The sequence below is a fragment of the Primulina eburnea genome, chromosome 18, assembly GCF_022965805.1.
Source record: "Primulina eburnea isolate SZY01 chromosome 18, ASM2296580v1, whole genome shotgun sequence".
NCBI classification, from domain to species: Eukaryota; Viridiplantae; Streptophyta; class Magnoliopsida; order Lamiales; family Gesneriaceae; genus Primulina; species Primulina eburnea.
The window spans coordinates 27,752,771-27,767,648 of record NC_133118.1 but is presented as its reverse complement, the minus strand read 5'-3'; the positions used below and the strand labels follow the sequence as shown (position 1 = coordinate 27,767,648).

The window sequence follows — 14,878 nt, the reverse complement described above, 5'->3', positions numbered from 1 at the left end:
AGATCGGGTTTGGACAGTGATGCAGCTAAAATAAATTAGTCATGTAGAATGCGCACATGAGATCCGACTGATTAGTAAACAGGTCCACTAGGCCCGTACATGAACTCACCTGGCTGGTAAACGGATCCACGTAGACAATACACAGTTCATTTGTGGGGCGTCACCTGCGTCACGAATACTCGTCAAGTGGGCGTAGGGAGGGTTCCCGACGTAGACACTCCGACGCTCAAGTCAGGAAGCAGTTCAAAGAAAACTCAGATAACAAGAGAAATTTTATAAAAATGAGAGCATACCTTGAATTGTCCGGAAACTCCTCTATTTATAGATTTTTAAGAGAATCTAATGGGCTTGGACTTCTGCAAGCATAATCAATATTTTGGATCTCAATAGTGCTAAACCCAATTAATTTTATTAACCCAACAAGTAATTGGTCTTATACCCATCAGATAGGATTTCATATCCCGTCCCAATCTCCATTTACTATATTCATCATCATCCTTATCCTAATCGAGTATTCAATTTCATCTACATCCTATTAAAAAATTGGATGTCCATATCCTCCCAAATATTTGATTATCACATATAATTGCATTTTCTCAAATTTGAATAATTTTGAGTAAGTATGGATATTTATTAAATTATTTAGAATAATAAGAAAAAAATATTAAATATAAAACTTAGCAAATTAAATATTATAAAAGAAATAACAAAGTATTAGAAACAAATTATCCTATAAAAATAATAACTCTATACTAATACTCTTCATTTCATCCTACCAAATATCATTCGACAAAAACATATTCAAATTAATTTCATAGCCAAAAAATCATATCTATATATTTATTTAAGAGCGAATCTCATGTGAGACCGTCTCACAGATCATAATCTGTCAGACGAGTCGACCCTATCCATATTCACAATAAAAAGTAATACTCTTAGCATAAAAAGTAATACTTTTTCATGGGTGATCCAAATAAGATATCTGTCTCACAAATACGGCACGTGAGACCGTCTCACACAAATTTTTGTCTTTATTTAATCGAGTATTCAAGTCGGATATGGATATGATTATCTAACACCCGCCTCCATCCTCACATCCGAAAATCCTCATGCCAATTATCTATTTATTTAATCCAGTAAAAAATCCCCCTCATATCTTTTTCTATTCGAGTCAGATATTGAATTTTCCAACGAATTCGGAGGAAATTGCCCTCCTACATAAACGTATATTCTCTTCATTGTAATTTTGGGATCATTAATGGAGAGAACATCTTCTCTTATTTTTAGTGTCATTTTTCACGTTGATAACATTCGATAACATGGTATCCATGAGAATCTTCCGATGCGCAATCGTTATGATCGCTTGGGGATTTCTGTTCTCTCTGTTCCAATCTTGAATTTTTTAGTATCGATTATTTCTGCACATCCTACGAGTTTACATGATATTTAAATTATACAGGAGTATACAACATGTATAAAATCCTAGGATAGGCAAGTGTTGGAAATTTACAAAGAACGTCGCTTATTTAAAGGTAAGAGCAGTACAAAAACTGTTGAATCTACTCCCACAAGAATGTGAGAGTTAGTTCTACCCGTTTGTTGATGATCCACGATGAAACATTTCCGGGAAATTTGTAGCATTGGAGACATTGCCACTATGGGAGACGGCAGCATCAACTACCGGCTTGACAACTTTGGTGGTCGTTAACGGGGCCAAATCATTGGTGTAAGGCCAGTTCTCAACAACAGACTGCGTCTGGGGGAGCACTGGTTTGGTTTGAAATGCTTGGCTCAAACCAAACTCCTGCGTTAGAGTGTGAGCCGATGACAGAAGAGAGCGAGCCTCATCAGAAAAGTTTTTACTCCTTCCAGACACATTTTTTGGATCAAGAAACGGTTGGTAGAGGCAAGTTTCTTGGACAATAGCAGCTGGGTCACTGACTCGAATGAACTGAAGTTGATTCTGCTGATTCTTATATGTTACTGTACTACGATCAGGTTCAACAATAGCAGCGGTTGCCAGAACTTGTGGACTACCGAATGAGTAAAATCTAGTACCTTGTTGGCTTGAGGATGTGAATACAGACTTTCTTGAAACGGAGTTGGCCTGAGGCTTCCTTCGCCTCCGGTTATGCCCATCAAGACGCTTCCTGCAACTTCGTTTTCCCTCGTCGAACTCTAGTAGCAAATGGAACCTGCAAATTCAGATGCGTATCACAACCAAAAACAATTGAAAAAAAAGGAGTTGGGTGAATAAAATAATTAGAAAATAATACAACAAATGGGACTAGAAACTGATCAAGAAAGTAGGTTCTATCTTGACCTGCTGCACTGTTGACAGAACCGCTGATCTCGACCCTCGATGATAACTTTAGGGCTCTTTGAGTGGATCTCGCACACTTTATGTCGCCGGTGATAGTCTCCACAGAGTCTTAAATCTGCATCACACCCATCAACCAAGCAAGAAGCAACCTGACCAATATTTCTATCAGCCTTTGCCCTTTTCCACGTCCCCGAAAAGAAGGCTGATGCTTCCATCTAGAGGTCAGGCAGACTACAGGCCCGTCAAAAGTTCGAAGCTTATCAATCCCAGTACTTTCTTTAATCCGTGAACTTCCAGGATCTTCGTTCTACAATCAAATACACTGAAAAAAACACAACACCGTGAAAAAAGGCTGCAAATAAATAAATAAATATTACCACTGAAACTTTCAAGAAGCATTCCAGTCTCAAATCTAGCTCTTTTCCCTCAAAGAAGAAGGCATTCCTTTGTTTAAGGAATCATTCCAGAGCTGGCTATAACAAGAATGAGTTTTGAAAAGATTCTCACTACGTGATTCCAATTGGCTTTTTCCTATTTCCCTTTTTGGTTTCGAATTGCAGGTTAGGCTAGAGCATTTAACTGTACAATAGTTTAATTTATCCATCCCAACCCCCCCAAAATCCCAAGTCCCACCCACAGACAACAGATACAGTGATTACGTAATCAGATCAGATTGCACCAAGACATTACTTTATATATGCCAAAATTATCAGACAATATAATTCAAGAAACAAGATAAATTCCTCTTATATCAAAATTACCCAAAAAGAATCGTCGACCCATCCCACACAAAGTTCTCAGAACACCATTCATCAAACAAAGAAATTCAAATAACAAACCGAAACACGATGTGAAAAGAAAAACGACAGATGTGGAATACCGTAAAAGTGAAAAACAGTAATTCCCATTTCGGGAAAAACAAGTACTTCAGAAGTAGTAGTCAAGATCAAAAGCCGAACTGTAGTTTTCCACAACTTGAAAAAAAAAACCCCCAAAGTGTTCTTTTTTTTCTTGGTGACAGCTGAATACAAAAAGCCCGTTAGGAAAATTGAAGAGAGAAGCAGTATTACCTCAAAAATTCTGAAGTAATTATGCGAAAACTTGAGCAAGACGAGCCCAAAAATGGCAGAATGCACCCAAAAATTGAAAAGTAGAAGGGCAGTGTATCGAAGTAGAGTAGCTGGAAGACGAAGGGAAGCGTACAGCATTGCGAGCGTAGATAGTTTTTTTAGTTAATTTTATTTAATTTAAACAAAATTCATATTATCTATGTGATATCATTAAGTTTGAGTAGCTTAGAGTAACTCATTTTGTATGTCATGGTTTGTTTTAATCATTATATATTAATAAAATATTAAAACTTTAAAGAAAATCATTTGTGGTTTGACAAAAATTTGTGTGAGACGGCCTCACGGGTCATATTTTGTGAGATAGATCTCTTATTTGAGTTATCTATGAAAAAATATTACTTTTTATGCTAATAATATTACTTTTTATTGTGAATATTGATAGAGTTGATAAATTTCACAGATAAACATTTGTGAGATCGTCTCTCAAGAGACTTACTCTATCATGACTTAAGAGATAGAATCTTTATTTCATGAACATCAAGTAAAATATATTAAGATATCCTTGTGTGTTGTGTAATGAGTAAAATTAAAAAAAAAATTAAAAAAAAACATCAAGTAATACGTTTAGTTACTATTTGAGTCTCTTTTTTTCTTTTTTTTTTTCTTTTTTGTTTTTATATTTTCTACTTACAGTATAATTTTCTATTATTTTTATAATTATATTTTGATTTTTATTTAAATATAAAACAAATGAATTATAAAATATATTTTACAAACTTTCAACGTGTATATTGATGTACTAAAAATTATAAAAATAAATCATCCCATAATATAAAATTTATGGAGTGATTAAATTGCAATTTGAAATATCAAATAAAAAAATGAAAAAGCAAAAATATTGTAATATCTATATCATATAAAGACAATTTTGGGGAAAAAATGGTATCTATTTTTGTGTATATCATGTGCATTCTTGACATAAAACATAGATAATACAATTATGCTGAATATTTTAAGGTGAAAAAGCAATTTTTTAAAATAAATCACACGTAAAACTCTCTTAATTAATTTCTTCTAGGACCATCCAATTATAATATATAAAAATCACAAAAACTTTTATTAGAACATTTACATAATAAATTTTGTGAGACGAATCTTTGACCTAACTATTCTCATGAAAAATATTATTTTTATATTAAAAATATTATTTTTCACTACAAATATGATCGAGTCGATCCGTACTACAAATATAGATATGTGAAACCATGTCAAAAAAAATATACACTCATAAATAATATTTTATAATTATTGTGATTATGATATTATTAGTAATAAAATTTGCGAAAACATCATACAATCATTCAAACTTAATATTAATAGAATTCGTAAATTACTTATAAATACCAAAATCTCAAATTTAGAACGAAATATCATATTGAAGTCCAGTTATATTAAAGAAGGAAACATGGTCCTCCCCCATTATTGTGATAGAGAATAGCCGCTCGCTAGCTAGATCCCATCCTCCGTCACCACACTGAATTTAGTTTAGTATGTACTATAAGGTCCAAAATACGATAACGTAATCCAACTGTATGCAAATCTACGAAAAATAAAAAATGATAATTAAATTATTTAATTGCATTTATTGAATGTGGTAGGCATGTTTATATGTTTAACATATGGTTTTATATTAGAATGTATAAAACTGTGTTTTAAAGGTTATTCGAGACGCAATTGAGGAACTGAGACCGGGAACCGTAAAAGAAAATTATTTTTATTAAATGATTATTTAAATTATTTAGTATATGGTATATTCTATAAGGTATTTTCGAAAATGGTGTTTCTTGATGTGTTTTTACGCGTCGAGTCATATTTTAAACTGGCAATTGATTTTTGACAAAAATAAGGATTTTTTTGAAACTCGTTTATTATTTTCGAAAATTTTCCTAAATGAAAGATTTTACCTACAATATAATGGGCCTATTATACCTAAGTTATTGGGAACCTTTAACAAATATTTTATATTAAAACAAAGAGTTCCTACGTCCTAAAACACTTGAAACTCACATCTCAAGCAACTAGAATCCTAAGGTTTTGCTCTCCATCAGCGTACACACACACACACACACACAATTTTTAAGGGCATTCACATGAGTTTGAAGGGCAAAAAAACGCAGCAAGTTCACGTCCCTCTCTGCCAAAGTTTCTCCCATCTCAAATTGTTTTTCTTGAGTGAAATACGTAAAGACACGCCTTAAATCTTGCTTCAATCATCATTCATATCATATTATGTGTAATTTAACATGATTGCATGAAAAATATGATATAATGTCTTATATTTTTATTTTTATGGCAATACATGATCAAAACTTGAGTTTTCATGCTTTTAAATCCATGTTTATGTTGCACAAAGGGGCTGTCATGATAGGACTATGGGAATGGATGTTTTTCAGCATGATTAAGGGTCCATAGAGGCTTGGCTAAGGGCTGAACAAGAAGGGTAAAAAGGTTGAACGAAAATTAGGGTTATAACAAGCTACGGTTTCGGTTTTGAGGGCTAGGAAGGAGCAGGCCGTGGGCTATGTTTGGGTCATGTCCATGGGTGTAATGCCCGAAAATTTAATCCTAGTAATCTCTCATTATTGATTTATAATTTGATATGATTACGAAAGGATTAATCGGGACACAAAATGAGATTTTACGCGACGGGTGTAATGCTTGGACAGAACTAGTGGCGCCCGAGCGGTAGAAAATGACCGCTCGAGCGCCAATGTTCAAGAAGGTAATGTTCGGGCAGAGAAGGTGGCGCCCGGGCGGTAGTTTTTGACCGCCCGAGCGCCAAGCATGCTGAATCGAGGGCAGAACCTTCTACGCCCGGGCGGTAAGGTCTAACCGCCCGAGCGCCGAGCTCACGCCCGAGCGGTAGATTTCCACCGCTCGAGCGCGAGACGTGTTGGGCCGAGAGTTAGCCATTTGTCCTTATGCATGCGAGGTTTATATATATATATATATATATATATATATATATATATATATATATATATATATATATATATATATATAAGCAAGCAATTCAGATTTCTCAGAAAGAAATCGAGAGCTTCGGGGAAGAATTGCTTTTGAGTTCCAGAATTCGATTTACGATCCATCCGTCCGTCTGAATTGTAATCCGACTTCGGTACCAAGTTCCTAGCGACGTAGGCTACAACTTGACACAGGCCGTGAGTTCAGGGCTTCGACTGAGCCAGAAACCAACGAAAGAAAGGTATAAGTCAATGTGGTATTGGGAGATGGACTTGAGTCGGTTTAGACTTGGGTTTCCCTAAATCACATACTTTATTTTATTGCATGGATAATTGCATTACATTGATTAATGTACTTGTTCTCTTGAATTTAGATGACAGGTATTAGACGAGTTATCTTGTGACAGAAGTGCCGGATAGTGGTGGTATCGCCACGGCACATTGCACGATGTCTCAAGATAGGATATTAGCGATAGAGCTACAGTCCTTGACGGTTAGGTCAGGACACTGGATGTTTGGTTATATCGAGTAATGGAATCTATTACGGAATTCGATATAGGAACACCATATTTGGTTATATCGAGTAAAGGGTATTGGAATTCTTCTATTACGGAATTCGATATAGGAATACCAGGACACTGGTTATATCGAGTAATAGAGATTATGGTTCCATCCTTTACGGAATTCGATATAGGAATACCACATCTGGAAACCGGGATCCCTAGACTAGGATTGAGTCTAGTCTGAATTATGATTGATGTCGACAGTTTGATTTGATATTGTTTATGTTTCAGATTTTGATACATATTCATGTTACCTGATTACATGCTTTATATTGTTTATATGATTGCATGTTTCATTGATTTATACTGGGGATTATATTCTCACCGGTATATCTGGCTGTTGTCTTGTCTGTATGTGTACTTGACAACAGGTGGGACAGGTCCAGGGTCGAGGAGATGAAGAGCTAGATCGTGATTAGAGTGGTGGCACCGGACTTGGACTAGATGTAGGGTTAAACACTTGACTTTAGTTTTAAACCCTAGTTTGAATAAATGTTGAAATACAGGATTTGTATTTTATATACTGATATGTATCTATGTTGTATGTCACTACGTTCCGCATTTAAAAAAAAAAAATTAGACCCTGTTTATTATTGATTAACTAGTCCCAATGATGATTAAGAACTTGATTAGCGTCCGAGTCCTCACAACAGGTTGTATCAGAGCGATAGATCCGTTAGATTGAGATAGGAGCTAGTGAGCGGGGTAGAATGAGATTTTCTTTCCTTGCTTTTGATTGCTAGCATGTTTACTGCTTTAATACATGTTACCTGACTTATCTGCTATTGATATGGTATTGTGTATTATTGGAATGGATCAGCTGTAAGATGATCCAGGGAGGCTTGAAACAGGATTATTGTTGGAACTGCTAACCTTTTGGTTATCAGATATGCCTCCGAGGAGAATGCCAGAACAGGGGAGTACCTCGAATCCTCCCATGGATGTGACACCTACAGCAATGGAGAAATTGCTGAAAAGGTTTCAGTCATTTCATCCACCGACTTTGAAAGGAACAGAGAACTCCGTGGAATGTGAAAGTTGGTTGGACGACATTGAATCACTGTTTGAATCTTTGGAGTATACTGAGGAAAAGAGGGTGAAACTGATAATACACCAGTTGCATGACGTTGCTAAACACTGGTGGATCACGACTAGAAGGGCATTGGAACAACGAGGTACGGCCATTACCTGGAATGTGTTTAAGACTGAATTCTATCTACGGTTCTTTCCAGTTTCTTATAGGAAGGACAAGGGAGCCGAGTTTGCAAACCTGAAACAACGGCCAGTTGAACATTGAGGATTATGTGGCTAAGTTTTCGACATTGCTCCGATTTGCTCCCCACGTAGCTGAACATGATGAGGCCGTAGCAGACCAGTTCATAAATGGTCTAAATCCTGAAATTTTTACTCTGGTGAATACTGGGAGGCCCAACAACTTCACCGATGCCCTAAACAGAGCCAAGGGAGCCGAGGCAGGCCTGATGAGGCAGAAAGAGGCTTCGTTTGTGGTTCCAGTATCGGGACAACAACCACCTCCTCGATTTGAAGGTGGCAGCAGCAGCAGTACCGGAAAGAAGGATTTCTTGAAGGCTAGAGGGAAGCAATTCAAGAAATCAGGGACTACCTCGTCCAGTTCGAGTGGCTCGAGACAGATCGGTCAGAGCCAAAGTTATACTGGACCATACTGTGGTACTTGTGGAGGGAGACATTCCACAGATCAGTGCCGAGGAGTAGTTGGCAGCTGTCGTATCTGTAAACAGCAGGGACACTTTGCCCGAGTGTGTCCCCAGAGGAGTGCCCAGGGATCACAGGCAGCTGAGTCATCGGGATCCGTGGCTCAGGCAGGGAGACGATCTTCTGCCGTTCATTCCTTTCAGCCAGCACCGTCTACTCTGTCACAGCAGAGGCCAGGAGGGGGCCAGATCGTGAGCCAGCCTCCGAGACAGCAGGCCAGAGTTTTTGCTTTGACCGAGGAGCAGGCACAGGATGCACCCGATGATGTAGTTGCAGGTAATTGTTTTATTTCTGGTTATCCTGCTTACGTACTGATTGATACTGGTGCATCACATACTTTTATGTCTGAGCGATTTGCTTTAATGCATTCATTGCCTGTTGAGTCCTTAGCTACGGTAGTATCTGTCACGTCTCCGTTAGGAACAGGTTTGATATCGGTGAAATCTGTGAAATCGTGTATACTGCAGTACGACGGGCATACGATTGATTTAGACTGTATTGTTCTTGGTTTATCTGATTTTGATTGTATTGTCGGCATCGACATGTTGACCAAGTACCGAGCTACAGTCGATTGTTTTCACAAGATAGTTCGATTCAGACCTGAGATGGCTGAAGAGTGGAAATTTTATGGTAAGGGTTCTCGAGCTAGAATTCCTTTGATATCTGCAATGAATATGACTCGATTATTGCAGAAGGGAGCGGATGGATTCCTGGTATATTCAGTTGATTTACTGAAAACGAGCCCAGCATTGGCGGATTTGCCAGTAGTGTGTGAGTTTGCTGATGTCTTTCCAGACGAGATTCCTGGATTGCCTCCGATTCGAGAGATAGACTTCAGCATTGAGTTAATGCCAGGAACAGTCCCGATTTCGAGAGCTCCATACCGGATGGCACCAATCGAATTGAAAGAATTGAAGGAACAGTTGGAGGATTTACTGGCCAAGGGATATATTAGACCGAGTGTATCTCCTTGGGGTGCTCCAGTACTGTTCGTGAGAAAGAAAGATGGGTCGATGAGACTTTGTATCGACTACCGGCAACTGAACAAGGCAACGGTAAAGAATAAATATCCATTGCCTCGTATTGATGATCTGTTTGATCAGTTGCAAGGTTCATCTGTTTATTCCAAGATCGACTTGAGATCTGGATACCATCAACTGAGAGTCAGGGATTCTGATATCTCAAAAACAGCATTCAGAACCAGGTATGGACACTATGAATTTATTGTCATGCCATTTGGTTTGACGAATGCACCAGCGGTATTTATGGGATTGATGAACTGCGTATTTCAGAAATACTTGGATGATTTTCATATTCATTGATGATATATTGATTTATTCGAAGAATATGATTGAGCATGCTAATCATCTGAGGATGGTGTTGAGAATTTTGAGGGCAGAGAAACTGTATGCTAAATTGTCGAAATGCGAGGTTTGGCTGAAACAGGTTGTGTTTTTGGGTCACATTATATCGGGAGACGGTATATCAGTTGATCCCAGTAAGGTTGAGGCAGTGATTTCTTGGCCGAGGCCTACATCTGTGCCGGAAATTCGCAGTTTTATGGGTTTGGCAGGATATTATCGTCGATTCATTAAAGATTTTTCGAGTATTGCCAAACCGATTACGCAGTTGACTCAGAAGAATGCTCCGTTTAATTGGTCTGAGGAATGTGAGACCAGTTTTCTTGAGTTAAAGAAGAGATTGACCAGTGCGCCTGTGTTGACGATTCCTTCAGGTACTGATGGATTTGTCGTTTATTGTGATGCATCTCACCGAGGATTGGGTTGTGTTTTAATGCAGTGGGGGCATGTGATTGCTTATGCCTCAAGACAGCTGAAACCCCATGAAACTCGTTACCCAATTCATGATCTTGAATTGGCAGCCATAGTCTCTGCACTGAAGATATGGCGACATTACCTCTACGGGGAGAAATTTGAAATATATTCTGATCATAAAAGCTTGAAATATCTGTTTTCACAATCTGAATTGAATATGAGACAGAGAAGAAAGCTGGATTTATTGAAAGATTTCGATTGTGAAATCAAGTATTATCCAGGAAAGTCCAATGCAGCAGCAGATGCACTGAGTCGAAAGGTATGTGCACTATCCTTATCGACGATTGGTGTATCGAATTTGATTGAAGATTGCTGTTTGTCTGGATTAGTATTTGAGACAGATCGTCAGCCTCTGAGATTGTGTGCTGTTCAAGCTGAACCAGAGCTACTTTTGAAAATTAAAGAAGCTCAGAAAGTTGATCAGAATGTACAGAATTCGATTGCGATGGTCAGAACTGGACATCAATCGGAATATCAGGTTCGTGACAATGTCTTGTATGCGAATAATCGTATTGTTGTGCCAAATGTTTCAGAATTGAGACAGCGAATACTGTCAAAAGCACACAACAGTCGTTTTAGCATTCATCCTGGTGGTAGGAAAATGTATAATGATTTAAAGACACAGTATTGGTGGAAACAAATGAAATCTGATGTGACTAAATTTGTAACCAAGTGTCTGAATTGCCAACAGGTGAAAGCTGAGAGGAAGAAACCAGGAGGATTGTTACAGAGTTTGTCCATTCCTGAATGGAAATGGGATCACATTTCCATGGATTTCGTGACACAGCTACCGAGATCCTCCAGAGGTTGTGATGCGATTTGGGTCGTGATTGATCGATTGACCAAATCAGCATGTTTTATTCCATACAAGATGACATATAGATATGATCAGATGGCCGATATCTATGTCAAGGAAGTGGTAAGATTGCACGGAGTGCCGAAGTCGATTGTTTCAGACCGTGATCCTCGATTTACTTCGCACTTCTGGCAAAGTTTACAGCAATCTTGTGGGGACCCGGGCTCTAACTCTATTCTTTTGGGATTTAATTGGATCTTTGTTCGAAAATGTGGGTCAAAATTTTGCTTTTAATTTTAATTCAAATGTACTAACTAAAGCATAACATATCTCGATAGAAATTAAACAACGTAATGTACATACAAGTCTGTTCGTACAACATACACTAGTGTTCACATGACAACTACAAACATAAGTAGTACAATGTTCCATAAGAAAACACTAGTAATCTGCAATGCCCGAGATCTCCACGCTATCATCATCTCTCATCTAGCTCGTGACCCCTGATCCTGCCCCACCTGTTGCCATGCACACATACAGACACGACAACAGCCGGATAACTCCGGTGAGAACATATCCCAGTATAAAACATGGATGCATGCAATGTAATAAATCATGTACAATGCATAACATAAATCAAGTAACATGAATATACATCTAAACATGTAGTAGAATACAAATCTGTATTCGACAATTCACAACTTGACTCGACTCTTTTCTAATCTAGGGATCCCGGTGTGAATAAGACGGTCTGTTACCTACCCAACCACTCGGGGCAACGGTACGTCTTATTCCTAGACTTCGGTCAACTCTGTATCGAGGGTCTACACATATAGCAAATCTGCTCCTATGCGTCGATACACCGAAACGTCTAGTTTTGGCAAGTCTGCCAATCTCTCCTATCTCAGGACTCGAATATAAATCAATAAACAAGGCATTACATAATCAATGTAATAACAATCTAGTATGTGATTTAGGGAAACTCGTATCAAATCTGAATCGAGTTGTGCAATCCCGTGACCACATGAATTATACCTTTCTTATCGCACAATGTCTGTCGAGATCTTGAAATCGGAATGTCGAGTCTGACAATAACAACTCTGAAAGGCAATGTAGACATGCAATATCAGTTCTCAATTCAATTCAGCACATATACAATTCAATACTCGGTTTTGATATAATTTGACGGCATAACAACGTACTTCTTCGATACCGATAACTCACTAATAGTCTACTCCATCATACTCAATCACAAGCAACTCATACTATCAATATACATGCTGAAATCTGCATATTCTCAACACAATACATGCTGAAAATCGAGCCAATAACATACGGTGTCTGAAAATCGATCCGACAACGAATATACTATGCTCTATATATCAAGAACACATATTCTAACTCAAATCTGAATTCCCCCAACACATACATATCGAGACATGCTGGAAATGAACAATACTTACATCCTTTCGTAGCCAACGCTGTAAGGATCGCAAATCTTAACTCGGAACAAAATTCGGATGGCTAAATCATGCAAACTCTCAAGTTGAAAATCAAAAGAATGAAAGCTCCTCCCTCCAAGCTCTCTCGGTTCCTACTTGCTGATCAGATGAAGAAAATGAGGTGTCATGCAAGCTTATATACCCCAAGCCATGTGTCAACACGAAATTCAAAGGTGGCATTTTCGCATGCAAACCGCGGGTGCGGTGTCTCAAGAGCGCGGGTGCGCTAAGCCCTCGGCAGCCCTATCATTTTCGGAAATTCACGCACCGCGGGTGCGGCGCTTGCACCGCCGCGGGTGCGGTCTCAGCACCGCGGGTGCGGTCTTGCGCGCACCGCGGGAGCGGTGTTACTTCGCAAAATCTCCCAATTTTCTATCACCTACACCGCGGGGGCGGTAGTCTTAACACCGCGGGTGCGATGTGGCTTCGGCCCTGCTGCTCAAAATCTCATAATTCATGCATTCTTATCTATACAAGTCTAACATCCATGCCAATTGACAATTCTCGAGCCTTACATTTCTCCCCCTCTTAGACAAGAGTTCGTCCTCGAACTCACAAGCAATTACTCATGCAAGTATATACAAAATTGTAAAGTTAACACGGGAAGAAAGACTCACATCATACAAATAGCTCGGGATGCTTCTGTCTCATCTCAGACTCTGTCTCCCAAGTTGCTTCCTCGATGCCATGACGACTCCATTGAATCTTCACTAACGGAATAGTCTTCGTCCTGAGCTTCTTTTCTTTCCGATCAAGAATCTGTATCGGTCTTTCAACGTAGCTCAAGGTCTGATCCAGCTCGGCTTCGTCAGGTTGAATGACATGAGAATCATCTGGCATATATTTGCGCAACATCGATACATGAAAAACATCATGTATACCGGACAATGAAGGAGGAAGAGCAAGTCTGTAAGCTCGATCGCCAATCTTTTCAAGGATTTCATACGGACCGACGTATCTAGGAGACAACTTTCCTCGCTTGCCAAATCTGACAACGCCTCTGAAAGGTGAAATCTTCAGAAATACTCTGTCTCCCTGTTCGAATACTAACGGTCTGCGTCTGATATTGGCGTACTTCGCTTGCCTATCCTGTGCCATCTTCATTCTCTTCTGAATGATCTTCACTTTCTCCGTCATCGCACGAATCATATCAGGCCCTAACTCTGGTACCTCAGAAATATCATCCCAGTACAACGGAGATCTGCACTTCTTTCCGTATAAAGCTTCGAACGGTGCCATCTCTATGCTCGTCTGATAGCTGTTGTTGTATGAAAACTCACACAATGGCAATGAATCTTGCCAACTAGTACCAAAATCTAGTACTACAGCTCTCAGCATGTCCTCTAAAGTCTGGATAGTCCGCTCTGACTGTCCGTCTGTCTGAGGATGATAAGCAGTGCTCAGGTGTAAAGTCGTACCTAAAGCCTGCTGCAAGCTATGCCAAAAGTGAGAAGTGAATCGTGGATCACGATCTGATACGATCGACTTCGGCACACCATGCAATCTGACGACCTCTCTGACATACAACTCGGCCATCTGATCATGTCGATAGGTCATCCGGTACGGAATAAAACACGCTGATTTGGTCAGTCTGTCTATCACAACCCAAATCGCGTCACAGCCCCGCGAAGATCGAGGTAACTTCGTCACGAAGTCCATGGAAATGTGGTCCCATTTCCATTCAGGAACAGACAAACTCTGAAGTAAACCTCCGGGCTTCTTTCTCTCTGCCTTCACCTGCTGGCAATTCAGGCACTTAGACACAAATTCTGCAATGTCTGTCTTCATCTGCTTCCACCAGAATTGTGTCTTCAAGTCGTTATACATCTTCCTGCCACCAGGATGAATGCTGAACCGACTACAGTGTGCTTCCGACATGATCTGTCGTCTCAAATCTGAAATCTCTGGCACCACTAAGCGGTTATTCACATACAGAACAGAATCTCTGACCTGATATTCTGAGATATGTCCAGCTCTGACCATATCAATCGATTTCTGCACACTCGGATCAGTTCTCTGTGCTTCTTTGATC

The 14,878-nt window shown here is 39.1% G+C and overlaps 1 protein-coding gene across 4 annotated transcripts; it reads right to left on the bottom strand.

Annotated features, from left to right (window-relative positions):
• Nucleotides 1-1,426: 1,426 nt before the first annotated feature.
• LOC140820201 (uncharacterized) lies at nucleotides 1,427-3,547 on the bottom strand. 4 transcript variants are annotated; one of them, XM_073180532.1, is made up of 3 exons: nucleotides 3,394-3,540; nucleotides 2,324-2,630; nucleotides 1,427-2,195 (listed from the first exon to the last, which is right to left on the bottom strand). In XM_073180532.1, the coding sequence occupies exons 2-3, from the start codon at nucleotides 2,536-2,538 to the stop codon at nucleotides 1,589-1,591; spliced, it is 822 nt and encodes a 273-aa protein (XP_073036633.1). In that variant the 5' UTR covers nucleotides 2,539-2,630; nucleotides 3,394-3,540; the 3' UTR covers nucleotides 1,427-1,588. The 4 variants fall into 4 exon arrangements, with proteins under 4 accessions (XP_073036633.1, XP_073036632.1, XP_073036631.1 ...); XM_073180531.1 differs by lacking the exon at nucleotides 3,394-3,540 and adding an exon at nucleotides 2,701-3,337; XM_073180530.1 differs by having other exon boundaries at nucleotides 1,428-2,195; nucleotides 2,324-2,645; nucleotides 3,394-3,547.
• Nucleotides 3,548-14,878: the final 11,331 nt, after the last annotated feature.

Bases quoted from the DNA above. Each gene is read 5' to 3' on its own strand.
- LOC140820201 (XM_073180530.1), bottom strand. From the start codon at position 2,538: ATGGAAGCATCAGCCTTCTTTTCGGGGACGTGGAAAAGGGCAAAGGCT. The intron at 2,196-2,323 runs GTCAAGATAGAA...CTGAATTTGCAG, and splicing joins TTCTGTCAACAGTGCAGCAG to GTTCCATTTGCTACTAGAGT.